General features: G+C 38.3%; 1 protein-coding gene across 23 annotated transcripts in view; it reads right to left on the reverse strand.

Annotated features, from left to right (window-relative positions):
- The window catches only part of LOC308421223 (regulating synaptic membrane exocytosis protein 1), a gene marked incomplete at both ends in the record, with an annotated part of 207,701 nt that overhangs the window by 68,760 nt on the left and 120,878 nt on the right, over positions 1–18,063 (reverse strand). For 15 of the 23 annotated variants that reach the window (XM_080917491.1, XM_080917495.1, XM_080917494.1 and 12 more), the window contains 2 exons: positions 12,172–12,338; positions 17,718–17,830. The exons of the other annotated variants lie outside the window; for them this stretch is intronic. In XM_080917491.1, coding sequence (XP_080773617.1) covers positions 12,172–12,338; positions 17,718–17,830 — 280 coding nt within the window. The remainder of the gene's footprint in view (positions 1–12,171; positions 12,339–17,717; positions 17,831–18,063) is intronic. 23 annotated transcript variants of the gene reach the window in all.

Consider the following 18,063-nt stretch of genomic DNA (forward strand, 5'->3'; position numbering starts at 1 on the left):
GTTTATTCTGAAACTTGTTCCTTCAGGAGCTGTGGCTTTTGTTTGTTTTATTCCCCCTACCGTGTGTGTTTGTGTGTGTGTGTGTGTGTGTGTGTGTGTGTGTGTGTGTGTGTGCAGGCCACAGGGCATTGTTGGATTTTAATTATCAGATACCATGCAGTTTTCTTGACTTCATTTTGGGCCTTGCACATAGGCACCTGTGGAGGTCAGAAGAGAATATCTATAAAATCTGCAGTTACAGAGGTAGCAGATAGTTCTCACTGAGAGGTCTCTCTGTCCACCCCCAACCCTTTATAGATTGGGGTCTCTCACAGACCAGGAACACACCAAGGAGGCTAGGCTAGCCAACCTTCTGAGATCTGCTTCCCAGACCAAGGACTGCAAACATGTGCCACATTGTCCAGATTTTAATAGTTGTCTATTTTAAAAGAATGGCTTTCACTTTTTTAGTCCTGGCTACATAGCTAAGCCCAATGCTATGTAATAGAGGCTGATATTGAACTCACAGAGCAAGTTCTGGGATTAAAGCAGTGAGTCACCAGGTCCTCTTCAATGCCCAGCAAAGGTGAATTCAGCTCCTCTGGCTCAAAAAGAAGAGCTAACTTCCCCTTTCCTATAGGAAAACAAAGGGGTTTATCTCAGTCTCCCTGTCTTTGTGGACCTCTGAGTTCATTCTGCCTCCCCAGGATCCAGCACTGCCTGGAATCTGTGTCTGCACTTCTGCTCTTCCGTGGCTGCGTTTGTTTGGTTTATGGAGAACATTCCCACTGCATGATTAACTCACCAGAGAAAGGACTGACGTCTGCTGCCAATACTGAAGCCGCTTCTCTTGCCAGCTACCAGTTTCTCTGCCAGTTCCCGCAGCCCAGTAAAACACTGGGCTACACTCTTGGGCTGCATCTCCCATACTCCTATGTCCGAAAGCACCCTCAGAGCAAAATCGGTATGCACAGCAGGCATCTTGCGTTTTCCTTATCTTACGATGATCGCAACGCTCAAATCACTGTTTTGTTGTTTACAAATTCTATGCGTCTTATTTTGCTCTTGTTTGCCATTGATAGTTTTGTGTATATGAAACCGAATATACTAAGAGCTGTGCCATCATAACTGGAGCAGACTGTGCCATAGCATTGCTCACAGAGTTATTAAACCAGCTGTACTTCCCATGAAATTTCCAGTTAAGTAATGAAGGCATATATTGCCCAGTCTCTGGAAACCCCCCTCTCCTTCTGCTTACTTTGTTTTATTTTTGACGCTATACTCTAATTAAATAATAATTTCTTCCTCTTTTTCCTCCTCCTAAACTCTGCACATACCTTCCCCTCTGTTCTTCAAATTCATAAGCTCCTTTCTTGTTTTATTAGCTGCTGTTGAATGGTTCTCATAACAGTGTCCTGAGTTCTTCACAGAAGGGCGGACCGGCCCAGCTTCAGCCAGAGCCCAAGCCTTCCTTTACTCTTAGGTATAAGGCACTCTTCCAGAATTTGCCCAGGTTAAACACCCGTTAGTATCAGGCATTAGGCAGACACTTTCTTTCAAAGTCACAACCTTTATTTTAGCGAATTTTGCATTTCATTTTAATGCCTGCTTAGAAAGCCTGCTCCAGAGATTTCTACTCTGATTTGTCAATTTATTCAAATTTGAAATATGCTGTCATTACCTTTGAATTTAGCAGTGAGGTTGAGTTTTAGCTTCATGTAAGATTCCATTTTTAGTATTTTCTTATTTAAGGAGAGAAGTGCAAGGAATAGGGTCAACCATTTGTAACTGTAAATCTGTAGGGGTAAGATATTTAGGTAATCAGACAATGTCTCATTTGAACAGGTATTCCAAATGGAACAACCCAGACCCAGAAGATGATAACTGATTCTTACTGGGGAGAAAGACAGAGTTGTCTTCAATGCTGGAGGAACACAATACAGAAATAGTAGCTGGACGTGGGCAATTGTAATAAGAGTTTTAGAATATATACAAATAAGTCTGTGGAGTTAAGGATGATGTCTGCTTGTTACCTCCCTGGATAGGACCCTTTGGCTGTAGCATCTGCAGAGAAGATGTGAGTAAGTCGAGGCCTAAGGTCATTACTCATCATCTCCTTCGGGGTATCAGGAACAGCATTAAGATGTGTGGCTTAGAGACTGAGATCTAGGTAGAAAGCAGTTCTCGGGGGAAGGGTGGCTGTGCTCACCCAGTACAGTCCTGGAATCCGGACTACAGTGTCTTTTCTATTCAACCTTCCCAACCACTGTTCACGGAGACCCTCTACCTCTGTGCCCTGACGTCCTCAGTCCCGATGATCTCTTCCTGAGTTTGAATGAGTTCATTCTGTCCCCATCCTTCATACCACATGTCTGTTCCTTTGCTTCCATGACCTTTGGAGACTCACGCTGCCCCATTCCTGCTGTGCTGTCTTTCCATCCTCATAAATCTCCAGCCCCAGCTCCCTGCGATTTGCCTCTCTTTGGTTGTGATGTCTCTTTTCTCAAACTCGAAGGATCCAAGGATCCAGGTTCCATTTCAGAACGCAAGCTCTGCTCTGTCTTGGCACTTGTATCTTCCTTGGAATAAAGACTTTACATACTCAGTCCTTCTCATGCTTACAATGTACACGTTTACCTTATTTATAGTTTCCTTCTCTGGATATTACCAGTGAGCACCCTTGTTTAAGATTGATAGACCCATCACCCTTTTCTAGACATGATTTGTATAATGTTATAAAACTCACTTCATCTCCATACACCTAGAAAAGACAGGAAGCTGGCTGCCATCGGATGAGGAGTATATCCAGAGGTTGTCCTGCATCAGGACTGGTACACCAAGATCACAAAGAACAATGAAGAAGAGCAGGCATGTCAGCTAAGGGTACCATGTGTCACCATTTCTAACAAGCCTTCCAGAATGAACATCTACAGGGAATGAAAACAATGGCTGTCTGACCATAACCACTGGGTCAATGTAATGTATTTAATAGAAGAATAATGTAGATCAATGAGAAAGAATAACCAATATCATGAAAAGCATCACAAAACTTATGTCAGTGAAAAGGGATTTTTGGTGGAGTTAATGTGCACGCTAGTTCTGCTTACTCCTCCTACGAGGATGCACAGTCAGCCGCTGACTTTACATATACTACTAACCAAACATGAAGCACTAAATAACCCAGCACTGCAGCAAACGTGGCATAATTAGCGAAATATTCAAAGAAGGAAAAATGAATAGTTCCACTAAAACCATGAAAATAGAATAAGCATTTTTAAAGTAAAAGAAGAAAGTAAGATAGCAAAAATCATCCGATATCTATCAGAATTCAAAATGAATCCTCTGCTCCCCGGGGCAAGGCAGGGATAAGCAAACATAGGGTAGGAAACTCACTGACCAGACAGTCAAAAAGTAGAGACAAGAGCAAAAATTCACAAGATTCAACTAATACATCTGATGGCAAGAAAAATACTGTAAATAGTCTCGTAGAGAACAAGTCTGATTTTAAAGCAAGATTATTATTAGGAATGAAGAGATTTAAAATATAATAATAAAAGTCAAATGGATGTGAAAATGAATGAAGTCTATACCTAAGTCTGATTAATTAATTTTCTACAAAGCACAAGTAGTCAGAATCAAAATGAACCTGACAGATTCTTATTAAAAGAGGCCGAAGGGTCAAGAATTCAACTGGGCATTCTGAGTAAACACCAAACAGCAAATAGTCAAAAGGAATCAGAAAACCAAGGGACACTTTGAATAATGTAAGTGATAAGTGTCATGTATTGAAAGCACAGATAAATACATTGTTTCTTTTCTGATACACTTCTAAGCACATGAGTAGTATTTACAAAACACAAAAATAGACAAAGGCCATGAATCACACTTGAAATCTCAAAGAATCTTTATCAAATGAAACACTTGAACAGCAATGTTTTTCATGCAAGTGGAATTAAAAATTATATATATATATATATATGTGTGTGTGTGTGTGTGTCTGTGTCTCTCTGTGTGTGTAGGCTGGTAAAGAATTTCTCTTGTGGATGTCCTGAGTCCAGCTTATAGAACCCTTATCAAAAACCTCACAACTAACTAAACTCTAGCTCCCAGGGATCTGATGCCTGTGGTCTCTGTACTCAATTGCATATACCAATGAGAGATACACACTTACACATAATTTAAAATAATAATAGATCATTTTTTAAAAAATAAAATGTTATCAGTAATCCGTTTTTCATGCTTTTGCAAAAAAACTATGATAATAATGAATATGAAGAAAATGTTATAAAATTTTAATATAATTAAAACCTCACAAAATATGAACACATTGGCAGGATACAAATAACAGCAGAGAAAATGTTAGGATTAAATAATATTAGGAAACAGGAAACTAACTGTAGTTCTAGAAAGCAAAACTATGTAGAAAATGATGAAAAATGCCAGCATCCAAGACATGTTATGTGTAAAACAGTAACTACACAGTTAGGATGTGTATAGCAGTAATTACACACTTAGGATATATATATATATATATATATATATATATATATATATATATATATACATATATATATATATATATATATATATATAATAGTAAGTACACACTTAGGATGTGTAAAACAGTAACTACACACTTAGCTTTTTATAACAGTAACTATACCCTTCAGATGTGTATAACAGTATCTACACACTTAGGATGTATATAACAGTAACTACACACTTAGGATGCATATAACACTAACTACACACTTAGGATGTATATGACAGTAACTACACACTTAGGATGTGTATAACAGTAACTACACACTTAGGATGTGTATAACAGTAACTACACACTTAGGATGTATATGACAGTAACTACATACTTAGGATGTATATAACAGTAACTACACACTTAGGATGTGTATAACAGTAACTACACACTTAGGATGTGTATAACAGTATCTACACACTTAGGATATGTATAACAGTAACTACACACTCAGGATGTATATAACAGTAACTACACACTTAGGATGTGTATAACAGTAACTACTCACTTAGCTGTGTATAACAGTAGCTACACACTTAGGATGTATATAACAGTCAACTATATACTTATGAACTTAAGATAGACGACATTTTAAGACGTCATTGACAAACACTAAAGAATTAGAAAGGAACCCAGAAGTTGACAATGGAGCACTCAACATGCTAACTGAGGGATACAATTCTCCTCAAATCAATTTGCATATTTACTATAGATCACAACAAGGGTATATTTTAAAGACAATATACCTATTTCAGTGTGTATATATGTAGGATTTAAAAAGGCACACATACAGAAAAGGTATGATGCTACAATCAGAGTAAGATTGAAATGAGATGTGTCCTGTGGTACTGGCCAGCATTTATTTTAGCAGGCTATGTTGATTTTGATCATGGAACACTGGTGCATGAGATGCAGGAAATGTTGGCCACACATTGGCTGAAGTTTGATAATAATTTGGCAAGGCAGAGAACTGCCTCTGGGTTCATGGGATGCTGATGCATGCCACATGCAAGGGGGTTGAGGCTGGATAAGGGCTATGCAGTAGGTCGGGTGGCATGGGAAGATTAAGAATTTTGTCCACAGTGGACCCTTGCTGGAGGAATGATGCCACTTGGGAGGGCTTAGAGTTTTACAGTTGGGGCCTTACATCTCTCTGTTCATGTTTTTTCATTCCTATTCATTCCCCCTTTCTCTCCTTTTGTCTCCCTGCCTCATTCCTGCCTCTGTGTGTGTTTCCCTCCCCTCCTTCCTTTCCTTTTTCCCTATTTTTATCTTCCTTCCTCCTTTCTCTCTCTCTTTCTTTCTTGCCTTCTTTTTTTCTTCCCCCTTTCTCCTCTCTCTCTCTATTCCTTACTCCTTCCCTCCCTTCCCCTTCCTTTCTCTCTCTTCTTCTCTGTTTCCCACAGACTAATGAAATGTGATCACTCTGCTTTCTGCTAGGCTCACTTCATCTGCTGCTAGGCCTTTTCTGCCATGGTGGACTGGATCCCTGTAGTCATGTAAGCCAACACAAACTTCTTTTGTACTAATTTACTTTATGTCAGTTACTTTATGTCAGTAACAAAGAGAAATCAATGTAGCTACTAAGATCTAATTGCCATTTTCACAAATAGCTCATCCTGATAAGCTTTTCCTGATTTATTTCCAAGTTTGGAAATTTTGTTAATTGTGACTGACTGCTTTGTTTTTCTACTTAATAAAGTCACTAACATTACAGTGTTTAGCAAGACACATACTGATTAACCTATCAAGCGGGTAGAATACAAAGGTAACATGGGAGCTAAAAGACTGCATTTTAACTACAACATCTCTGCTTGGCTTCAAAATGTACACTAAAGTACTCAGCAAAAAAGACTCTGCCCAGGACAGTAGCCCATTCACCCCAAATATTCTGTAACAGATCAATCTCAAGACCATTGCTTGCTAATTCATATATCAGCAATATTTTTCCTACTACATTCATGGCATAATAACTCAGACATGTGGTACAGATGATGCACTTGTAGGTTTGGAAACAATGGTACAAGAGGTTATTAATGCGCTTATTACAAAGCTGAAGTGGTTTTAAAAAGAGAATGGGCTTGTCACATGTTAAACACAGTTTCAACCTACTACCAGGGATGCACTCATTAACAACTCATCAGCCTTGAGCTGTTAAAGCCAAGTAGGAAGACTGGAAAGTCCAGTAAAGAGATTTTTCTCTGATGAGCCCCATCCGATATATTGTCTCCCCAGATTCATCTTCTTCTTGTCATGTAAATGCTTATTGGTGTGTTTTACAGCTTAGTAAGTTTTGTGTTTCAAAGTATGGCGAGCAGACATATGCATTTAATTCTGAATTCCTAGAGGAAAATAAAAGGCTCTGCTCCTCACTCACACTGAGTGCATTTCATGCCAGTAGGCAACACAACTGGAAGCCCAAAGAGTTTCTTTTGTTTATGAGATATTTTAAAAGCTGAAAATTCTTCCTGTTAAATTCATGTCCCGTGTAATTTTTAAAAATCCTGAGATTTAATTTCACTTCCACAGGAAATGAAAAATATCGATTAGGGTAAAAGGGAATTTTGAAACAATATTTGTAACTGTTTTGCAAGCATAACTGTAGTGACTTCTATAAAGGCATTAAACACTTATGTTAATGTTAATGGAATAATTAAAATTAATTAATTAATTAAAGCTCATTCATTGTAAAAGCCACAAATGAATACAATAACCTTTCCCTCATGCATGTTTCCTGACAGCAAAAGGTCACATTTTTGTAAATGTGTAGTTTCAAGATGGCCATTTGTCCAAATCCTTTAAAAACTTTCCCAGGCTTAGTATAAAAATAACTGTTTTCAATGAAAGCAAAACTGCTCTTTCTGAAGTGGATAATAAAAGAACAAAAATGTATTTGCATCAGATTGTCCTTTCAGTCTGAGTCTTAAAATCCCCCTTGCACTGGGAAGTGGACTTTGGTAAAGCCGGGAGAAAAACAGATTACAGAATGTTCTGTTCCGGAGTTGTTAGTTGTGACAAATCTTCTAAAATTCTGACATGTGTAAGTGCCATATGATAACTGATTGTACCAGTAAAGGAGGAGAGGAAGAGTGCAGGTGTAGAAAGGGTTAAAGGGGGAATGGTGAATCTGGAATGGTTCCTTTTGGTGGCAGGATTTGGAGGGCAGGGGATTGGTGGGAATATCTGGAGGACTAATAAGACAGAAGACCTCTTGTAAGAGTCACACAGAAACATCGTGAAAGCTTCATGCACACATATGAAGAATTAAAACAGGGTTACCACACAGGGAGGTAGTGATGCCTTTTAGACACTGCAGGCTAACATATAAAACGCCCGGTGATAGGAATGGATTATCTCTTTTAGAGCTATCCCCCAGTGAGACTCCCAAACACTGCAGCCTATCACTTAGGTTATTCACTATCCTCCAGAAATTGAAGGTAAGACTCTATTGCTGAAGTCATTGCATACTCAAGTCATAGAACATAGAGAAATTAAGATGGCGTTAACTTAGAGGCCTCATGCCTATTGGCTAGCTTGCCTAGCGCTAAAACCTGCTATTCACACCAATGTGATCTTCATCCAGAGTTCCAGCTGTGAACTCTGCCAGAAGCAATAATGACTGGCCTGGTAAGACTTGTCCAGTGCTTGCAATAACCTTTTTTTTTTATATATAAAGACCTACTGTGCAAGATAAAACCTATAACTGGCACTATTTCTGGGTCACAGACCCATGGCTAGACAGGTCAGAGTCCCAAGGGAACAACTACTCTGATTATTCCGCTAAATGGACATAGTATTAAACCAAGTTCTATTGAGTTACCATTGTAACTGTGAAGGCATCCCTTACCCCTCATCAGACAAGCTTCTGTGTAGCTGATGAGTGATTAACATGAAGACTCCCAAGGGTCCGAGGTGCAGAGAATAAGGAACTCGAGGACGTTTAACCCTATAGAGGGCAGCATGCTTTCTGTGTTACTACCCTCTTCAAAGGCCCGTGGATCATTGTGGAAGAGCGGATGTAAAGCAGTGCGTGTTCTACACGTGGTGGGCAATTAGAGGGAAACAGCGCCATCTCCAAACAACAGAGCGGCCCATATATGAACTCGCAGCAGCTGTGACAGCATGCAGGAGATCTCTGTGAGCTGAAGCCAAAGCCTCAGTGAGTTAGGTAGGGAAGAAAAGTGGATCTGGGTGGAGCTGGGAAATAGGGGTTGAGTATGCTCAAGACTCATCATATGAAACTGTCGAAGAAATAATTAAAAATAAAAAATTCTGTCACACCCAAGAACAACTTTAATATTCTGCTCATATTTGCATTTAAAGGTCGATGCTGAGCTTTACAGGGATGGCTGGAATTTGTCTGGCTTGAATGAAAGGGATGTATGTTAAAGACAAAGATTGAGAATTTGGAAACTATATGAATTTCTGGATTTCACTGTCTGTATCCTCTTCTGTGCTTATGAGTTCACAGGCAACTATAGGTAGAAGCTACAGATAACATCTGGAATCTTCCTCAGTCACTCTCCATTTAAAAAAAAAAGACTCAATTTTAATGATTTCAAATTATTTGCCCGGGTATGTGTCTGTGTAGGCAGGTGTAGATGGGTATAGTTACTTGTGAAGGTGATGGGTATCCTGGGTCTGGAGTTACTAGGAGTTGCTTAACATGGGTGCTGGCAACTGAACTCACATCTACAAGAGTGTGAAGCACCCTGAACCACCTAGTGGATGCTCCATTGCTTCTGCCTTCTTTTATGAGATAAGATTATTCACTGACTCTGGGCTTGTCGATTTGATTGCACTTGATGGTCAATAAGACCCAGGGGTCTTCCTGTTTCTGCTGTCCCAGTTCCAATTGCAAGCATGCAGTCATGCAGTTTGACATCTACATTGTCTTGGTGGCTTCAGAGCATCCTAAGTCAGGTGCTTAGGACTGAGCTATCAACACAGTAGTGCACCCATTCCTATTATGAATTAGGTCACACGCAGAGATATACACCAACCACATAGTGCATTCAAAGAATCTTCTTTGAGAAGAAGTTAGGCCCCATGAAGCCTCCAAATATACGTTGCATGCAGATTTTCTCAGAGGTGCTGACAAGCAGAAGGCCCATTGATGCCTATTATTTGGTACATTAAGCGTAGTTTCTGTCTTGTTGAAACAGCTTCACATTTGTGAACATTGCAACATTTCTACAACTTTTAAGTAATTGTATCTGCAGAACATTATGTTATTTACCCTAAAACAAATATTAAAGTCTAGATTCTTTTCTTTCTGTAGCTTTCCAGGAATGTGAAAATGAGAACCTAAACTATGCTTGGCATGGTTTTGAGCAAACTATTTAGTCTATAAGGAGAGGGCAACAAGAGCACTTCAAACTGAGAGACCTGGGAGGGGTCATGTCTGGAGGACGGAATGGTCTCTTTCTCTTCACGACCAACTGCCTGCTCATCAACTGACAGAACACCATAACCCAAAATCTAGGAAAGAGGAAAGGGTTCATTCAGGTTACACGTCCAGATCCAATCCATCACTGGAGAAAATCAGGGCAGGAACATATGCGGGACTTGACCGTTAGTGGAAGCTGATTAAGAGGCCATGAAGGAGTGCTGCTTACTGACTTGCTCACATGGTTTGCTCAGCCTGCTTTCTACTAGGTCCTAAGACCACAAGCCAAGGGTTAGTAGATCCTAAGGCCCACATTGGGCTGGGCTGTCCTACATTGATCACTAATTGAGAAAATGCCTTACAGCTGGAGCATCATGGAGACTCCCTTCTCTCTGATGATTCTAGCTTGTGTCAATTTGATATACATCACTGGGAATGCAATAGCTGGATTTTAGGAAACATTGGTATTTTAAGTGACAATCTTATGGTATTATATAAGAAAGTAAAGCTATGTTGTATGATGTCTGTTTATAGACCCTCCTGCCAACATTGGATACTAGGGTGAGTTTTAGAACACTAAACTGACTTTCATAAATTCTGTAATGTCCTCTGAGTCATTTTATTAATTCTCCACATTGAGATCATCTGAGGTTTCCTAGTTTCAGAGTGTCAGGATATCTTGCTCCTCTCATGTATCTTTTTCTGAATTCCATTGTGCTATTGTAAGATCAACTATGAGATGCAAAAGAGGATCCCAAGAGCAAACTGGGAATATTAGAAAAGCAGGTCTCTTGATAGCTAACGGGGAAACTTCCTTAGGTACCAGAGGAGCAACATATTTTAGATAATCCACTTACATTAATAAAGCCCCACTTACCCATCTTAAGCTACTGAGCAGGGGAAGAATGGGAAACAGGAAGCTTGTGTGACGTGGGTTGCCAGGAATCCATTCTCTTGTGGGCTGCTGAGAAGAACCTTTCTCTTTCCCAGTTTCAGAAAGGAAAACTCATGAGTCAAAGTTAACGGATCTTCAACTTTGTGCATTTACAGTCTGGGTAAACATTATGTTTGTTGTTGTTGTGTTTGTTTGTTTTAAGGTTGGAATCTTCACTATGGATTAATACTGGCTCTCCTGTGCACTACCATATCCTTTAACCTAAGCCTCCTTGTAGGAAGTCACAGACCTTTGTCAAGCTCTCTAAAGTTTCTTTGCCCTTTTTCCAATCTTCCTAAAACCGGAGACATTCCTCATCTACACCGTGATATTATGAAACTGATACCAAGAAAGTGGATCTTTCCCTCAGCACAGAAGCAAGGGGAATGGAAATCAAAGATGGCAACTTCTGGGAACAATTTATTGTGCACCAAAATGTGGAATTTAGAGTATCAGAAATTCATTTTTTCTCATTTTTAGCATTCATATCTAAGTGGAAAGCCCTTCAACTCCTCCAGTTCCTTCTGTAAATTTCTGTTTCCAGAAACAACATAATATGAGCTGCCAATTGAGGCAGCTCAGACTGGACAGCTCCCGAATATCTAAATTCTTCGTGATTACCTTTCTACTGGGTACTTGTAACATAAGAACCAAAGAACACTTGGTGATGTAATGGCGCACATGTTTTACAACTCACAGATCTGCATCATGTGTGTGTATGTTGCTCTCACATTTACCATGTTCCCTCATGAAAGGTAGACCCATGATTATGGCTGAAGTAGGAGAAAAAAAACAATCAAAATGCAAAACAAAAGCTATATTCTTTGGGAAATGAAGATATACATTCCATGTGTGTAGGTGGAGATGCATGACACATGTACACATGCATGCATACTTACAAAGGTAAACACACAGCCACACTCACTTACTGGCTAGGCTTGTACACTATGACATGTGGTTGCATATTTATGATGGCTCCCGTCCCATAAACACTAAGATGTTTGTTATACAGTCTCCTAAAGAAAAAACTTCCAAATTATGGACTAAAAGGCGCTCTGCTGATCATATCACATTACAAGGACCCCTGCAATTGCAACTCTGAGCAATTAAAGTGATGACCATAGTTAGAAGCTTAAGTTTGCGGGAAATAGTATCAGAGATCCTGTCAATGATTCTATAAAGAAATGTAGTACATGCCCAACCCACTCTGTTGTTATAACGAGGTGTTTCCATTACACAATCTATACTATACACTCCAAAGAATATTCTGGAAGGTAAGTGCATTTCATAAGAAGGATATAGATCCAGTCAACAGAGACAGCATTGCCAACTCACCTGATCCTACCCCTGGGGCGCTCAGACTGCTCTGACATAAAACTTGTGCTGCTGAGTCGTGAGGTACTGCTGGCTCTGGAAATGGCGGACACATCACTGACATCACTATCTGATGACTTGGCAGACGCATTATCACAGCTTCTGTACTGATCTTTATGTGTGTTGTACTAAAGATTAAACACAAGAAAGGATGAGCTCCACCCACCATCAGGTCACGGAACAGAACACACACCAACCTCGAGGTTAATACCTGCTTTATCAAAAGGAAATCAAAGGATACCTCTGTCAAGGAGAGAAGATAAACTGATGGCCATGGAAGCATTCACAGTATATATGAATCTCAATAAAAGACTAACATCCTTTCAATGATGATATATGACTTGTGAAGAGTGAACACACACTTGTAATGCTTGCATGGAAAAAGCCCAGGAATTACCTGGACATGCTTAAAACCTGATATCACATTACTTGTTTCTTTAAAAAATTGCATTTCATTATCTTGAGTAACATTAAATTTTTGACTTCATTTCTAAGACTTTGTAATTGTCAGGTGAAATAAGTCATCAGGCAACTTCTTCAGATATTATTTCTACTCAATTTTCAGTGTCCTATTTGAGTGGACCATACAGTGAACATATAATACTGTAACCATAAAAGTGCCATGCCTTTCTAAATATAATTATTTTAAGTAATTGTTTACCCTGGTAACAGAAGGAAAGAACTATATACAGTTACATAAAATAAAATATTACTAACCCCTATTATTTCCTACAAAGCAAGTTAATTTTAGATCTGTGAGCAGTAAGTGGTAAAATGTTTGTTAATCTTTGGGAAAGTCTCATGTGCTCTAACGCTTCATAGCATGAACCTTGATTAATCTGAACTATCTTTTTCAAATGTACCGCATGAGTTCATTCTTCTCCTGAGCTCACGTGTAAAAAATCTATAAGGAAATAAAATTAAAGAAGTAATTTCCTGTGTTCATGTTTATTTTCCTATCCCCTATTAAAGAGAATTTTCTCTTGAAATGTGTTAGCTAAAATTCTTTTTCTCGTCTGTGTATGAATCCAAAGAATTTTGTATCATGAAAACAATAAACACTTAATGGTATATATAAGATTAATTTTTCTAAAGTTTTATCACAGTGTTTTTTTTTTTTAAATCCATAGATCCAACTAAACACGAGGATAATTCACATATGCTATTAAGTCTAGAGCCCAATTAATATTTTGTCTCAAATTTGTATGACTCATGTATTTAATGTGATATTGTTTGTCAGCCCACCAGTAAACTAAGCTGTATCAGATACCATGATTCCTTCCAGACAAACATGATTCATTTTATTCAGAACCACTTCTAATGCACTGATATGCGGGGAACTGGAGTAGAATCTGATTCCAACACTTGCCAAGTATCAAATGTGACTCCACAGTTAAAACGATGTGTGACCAGGGATGTATTATGCACTCATCATATCTGCCTATATTAGGGATCTATCACCCTGATAATCTCTCTAGATATGCTGGATGCCCTTTCACTATTTTGTCACCTGGAACAGACTGCAGGCAGTATGTGGGCATGAAGGTTTGTGAGCCCAAATGGCAATGTTGCTAAATTTAATTAATGAAATCTCTCGTTTGTATAAGTCATGTTTATCACAGTCTTCTTAATTAGAGACATTTACTCTTCCAGAAAAGAGAATGAAAACACCCTTACATGTTATACTATACTGGGATATGTAGCAATTACCAAACAGTTTCCCCCACGTAAACTGAAGGAAATGAAAAAAAATCTATGTTTGCTTTTTATTATCTTTTTTTAAAAAAAACTGGTTTACAAAAACTTGTTAACCTTTGAAATAAGCTGTTTTTCTTTTCATCTAGCACGATTTGTTAAATGTTCTCTTTAATAAATTAGTCAAAATACATTTATTATTCAGTGAAGAATGAAATACCCTAGGGAGGAATGCATTCGGTCATCCTGCAGGGAAAGACATCTTGGTCAGAAGGAAGGCTCTAATTATAGGGTCACTGTTTTTAGAAGCTGGTAATAATAAACACCGTAGCTACCTCTGCCACATACAGCTAATGTCATGCTCCCGATGGCTGTTCCAGGATTAAAAAAAAAAAAAAAAAAAAAAAAAAAAAAAAAAAAAAAAAAAAAACAGTCCTTTAATAAAAGCCTAAGTGCAACTTTCTCCTCCATTTATGGCTTCAACCCATCTCTGGGGCATTTAACTCCAAATAACGACACACCGAGAAGCATGAAGATGCATCTCACAGATTCCAAAGCAGTCATGCCAGAATGAATTCCTCACTCTGGAGGAAGAACAGGACAATTTCGTCCTTTAAAAAAAGAGCAGGCTCATATAGCCTTGCTGAAATAGCTCTGTTGGGAGAGCATTAGACTAAAGAAAGGTCAAGCTTGAGAAAAGATCTCAGGATCATAGTCATTTGGTACTCTTTTAGAAAGAAATACAAAATCTAGTTTTGTTGGCAGATAAAACTATTCTGAGAATGGTTACCTAATTTCTCATACAGTAGAATTTTTAACTATTTCATCAAATTTATTAGTACTGAATTTAATTATTTTCTTAAATTGGCTAATTGCATAAATACCATAAAGGAAACAGTCCAAAATTTAATATACTACATTTATGAAAGTACTAGCACTGTAACATAAAATGTTTTGGGTTAAAAAGAGAACTTTTCTCTCAAAGTATATGAAAAAAAATTGAGCTAGCTGAAAGAGTGACTAGCCACTTCTCACTGATACCAATGAGTTTTGCTTCATGTAAAATATATTCAGGGAAAACTTCGTTAGCAATACTGGCATAGAATATAAATATTTTGGTTTTGAAAGCATCAACTTTTATTTGATACATAAAATGGAAAAGACTGACAACTGCTACTTTGATTCACCTAATTTCATTCCTAATACTCAAACATCTTGGATCCACATCTCTGATGTCACTTTTATTTATTGGAAGTATAACTATGATTGCAGTCTATTATCAAGAAGAAAGGGACATTACTTGGAAGTCAAAGTTTCAACCTTCCTGCCTCATGAAGACAGAAATTTAGATGTGTACTTCATATTTATATTTATATAGATTCATATGCCTCATATGTAAGTGAATAAGAACACAAAGGGGTGCCTTGGGGAGAAAGAAGTGGACAGATGTGGAGAGACACAGGAAAGTATGGGCACAGTTCCTTAATGTACGTGTATGATGAGCTCACAGTGAAACACATTGTTTTGAAATTAACTTAAGTATTCAGAAAAATTAAAGCAATCAGCTTTTAAAGGTTATTTGTAACTATGTGCATCTCTTTGTGTCTATGTGTGGGTATGGACACATATTAGAGGTATCATTAGCGGTCAAAGTACACCCCACTCAACCCATCCTGAGCTGGAGTCACAGGCAACTGCAAACTGCCCGATGTGGATGCTGGAAATGAAATGTGAGTTCCCTGCAAAAACAGTTATCAGCTTCAGAATGTAACTGCTGAGCCACCCCAGACATTTTTGAAAAAGATATTTAAATACAGTGAAAAAGAGGGAAAGGGTTGTCTACACAAATAACAGGAAAGTACTCATATGTAAACACAGAGGAAAGCTGTTGTAAATCCAAGGCGTGCAGTCAGGCTAGATTGGAGTGTATACTTGTGCTGGATGTCACAATAGAGTTTTATATCTAAACTTCAAGTAACTTTGTGATAGGCTCCTAATTTTGGTAAGTGAATTCTGTTTCTTTGGGAAGTGGTTCAGCTGGAATAGAATTTTTTTTCACATTAATATATTTGTGTGTGTGTGTGTGTGTGTGTGTGTGTGTATGAAGGCATGCAAGCCTGTGGAAATCAGAGGACAACTTGCAGGAGTTGGTTTTCTCCCTCTACCAATAGGTTCCAGAAACTGAGAATTGATCTTTAGGTTTGACACCATTGTTCAATAAGCAATTTCGCTGACACATAAAAAAAAATTGATGTTCCACCTTGGTCCAATCTGGTTTGTACAGAGAATGTGGTACCTCTCCTGCAGAGTATATTACCTTCTTTACAAAAACACAGGTGTTTTAGACTTGTGCAACAGCTCTTTGCACAGATTTTTCTAACGGTCTGATTGGACTCCGAGATCACACTTCCAAAGGCTTTTAATAGTATATCCCAAGTCTTTACTTATGTCATATTTCTTTTCCACTCTGGTCCCTCACTCTTTGATGGTCTATTGGACTTTTGAAAGAAGAATAACAACTCAAGAAAGGATTTCTGTATTAACTGAAGCATTTGCCCCAAGAAGAAAGTTCAACTATCTATCCTGATAGTCATCCTGCCTTATTGTTTTTAGTGAATTTGTGGTGTAAGCAAATAAAAGCCATAATGCTATTCAAAAGGAAAGACTAGGGTGCTGCTGATCACCTGGAAACATCATCTTAAGGCAAAGGTAGACAGATGTGCACAGCTGGAATAAGATACTCTCTAGGGAGTCAAGGACTCTGCTTAATGTGTGCACCTCTCTGTTGGTTCTTTGTGCTGACTATACTTTTGAAAGGCTTCTGGAAACCTTTGTGGGCTGGCATCCCTGAATAAGATGGACCTTCTGGAACTGCTGCCCTTTTAGGTTTCTGTATCTAAAGTGTAATGTGATACACTGTATCCAATTGGGAATGTTACAGGTGATAAACCATATTTTGTTGTTGCCTTTACAGTGTGTAGTAACTACTGAGTATGTTGCTGTACATGGAGCAAACTGGATTATGTAAAGATGGTAATGTTGAGGCTCTACTTTAAGCTCAGTACACTGATTTGGTGGAGTTTGTACTTATTTACATCTCTAATGGGTCAGTATTTCTAGAAATACTTCCTGATGTCAAATTGTAACCAAGTAGAACCTAATGTTATATGGAGAAACATTTCAAAATAAACCAGATAGCATATGCAAATGATGCTCATACAGTATAAGGATGCATGTTTTAATAAAATATTAGATACTAGGGTTTATGGATACCTAGCATATTCTTAGGAAATAATACTGAAATATAAATTAAACGCTTATAAGAACTTATATCCTCTTATGAAGATTAAAACAGACCATGTTTTTAACTAAAGACAAATAAGCAAAACTGTCACATTGTCCTTAATTAATTTTGTCATTAATGAATTAGTCCACATCACATAAAATATGTCATACTGTAAATTAATATACGACTATGTCATCAACAAGTGTCCTTATATATACCCTGCTCACTTTTGCAAATGTAGCCGAGGACAATCCTTGTCTTCCACAGCAGTGTTTTCTCATCAGCATGACTGCTAAATGTAGTAAGTAATATCTCCATAAACTAATGTAAGTTCCGAAAATATAAAGGTGTGGAAGAAACGTGTCAAGTGTCAGAAACAGCTATGATGTGAGACTAACAGTTAAAGACAATTTCAGTTACACTACTCAGAGCCCTCTTAACTTTGTGATACGTCCACACATATGCCTAGAACACATATCTGCTGTTTCTAAAGGGGGCACTATTGGTTGCATACTATGCATTTTACCTTGGAATATTGCTCGTGGTCAAGTTCTTGACTAGACCCAGACCCTGCCGTCTGCTTAAACCGGTGTACTTTCATTTTCATCTGTCTCGTTCGCTCCTCCACTACTAAGCTTGCTGCAAAAACACACAATGAAAAGCTGATTAAAACACACGAAGCACCTTTCGGGGGACAGGTTAAGTTTTTGAAGCTTTTGAAATGATTCGAAACTAAACAAACTTTTGCAATAGACCACGATTAATAGATCACACACAATGCAGAAAGGACAACAGCTAGCAACTGTTAGGCTGACGGTGAACGTGATTCAGATCACACCGAAGGAACGTGCAGCACACGTGTTAGTAACCAG

The sequence above is a fragment of the Micromys minutus genome (genome assembly GCF_963924665.1).
Source record: "Micromys minutus genome assembly, chromosome: 5".
Classification (NCBI taxonomy): domain Eukaryota; kingdom Metazoa; phylum Chordata; class Mammalia; order Rodentia; family Muridae; genus Micromys; species Micromys minutus.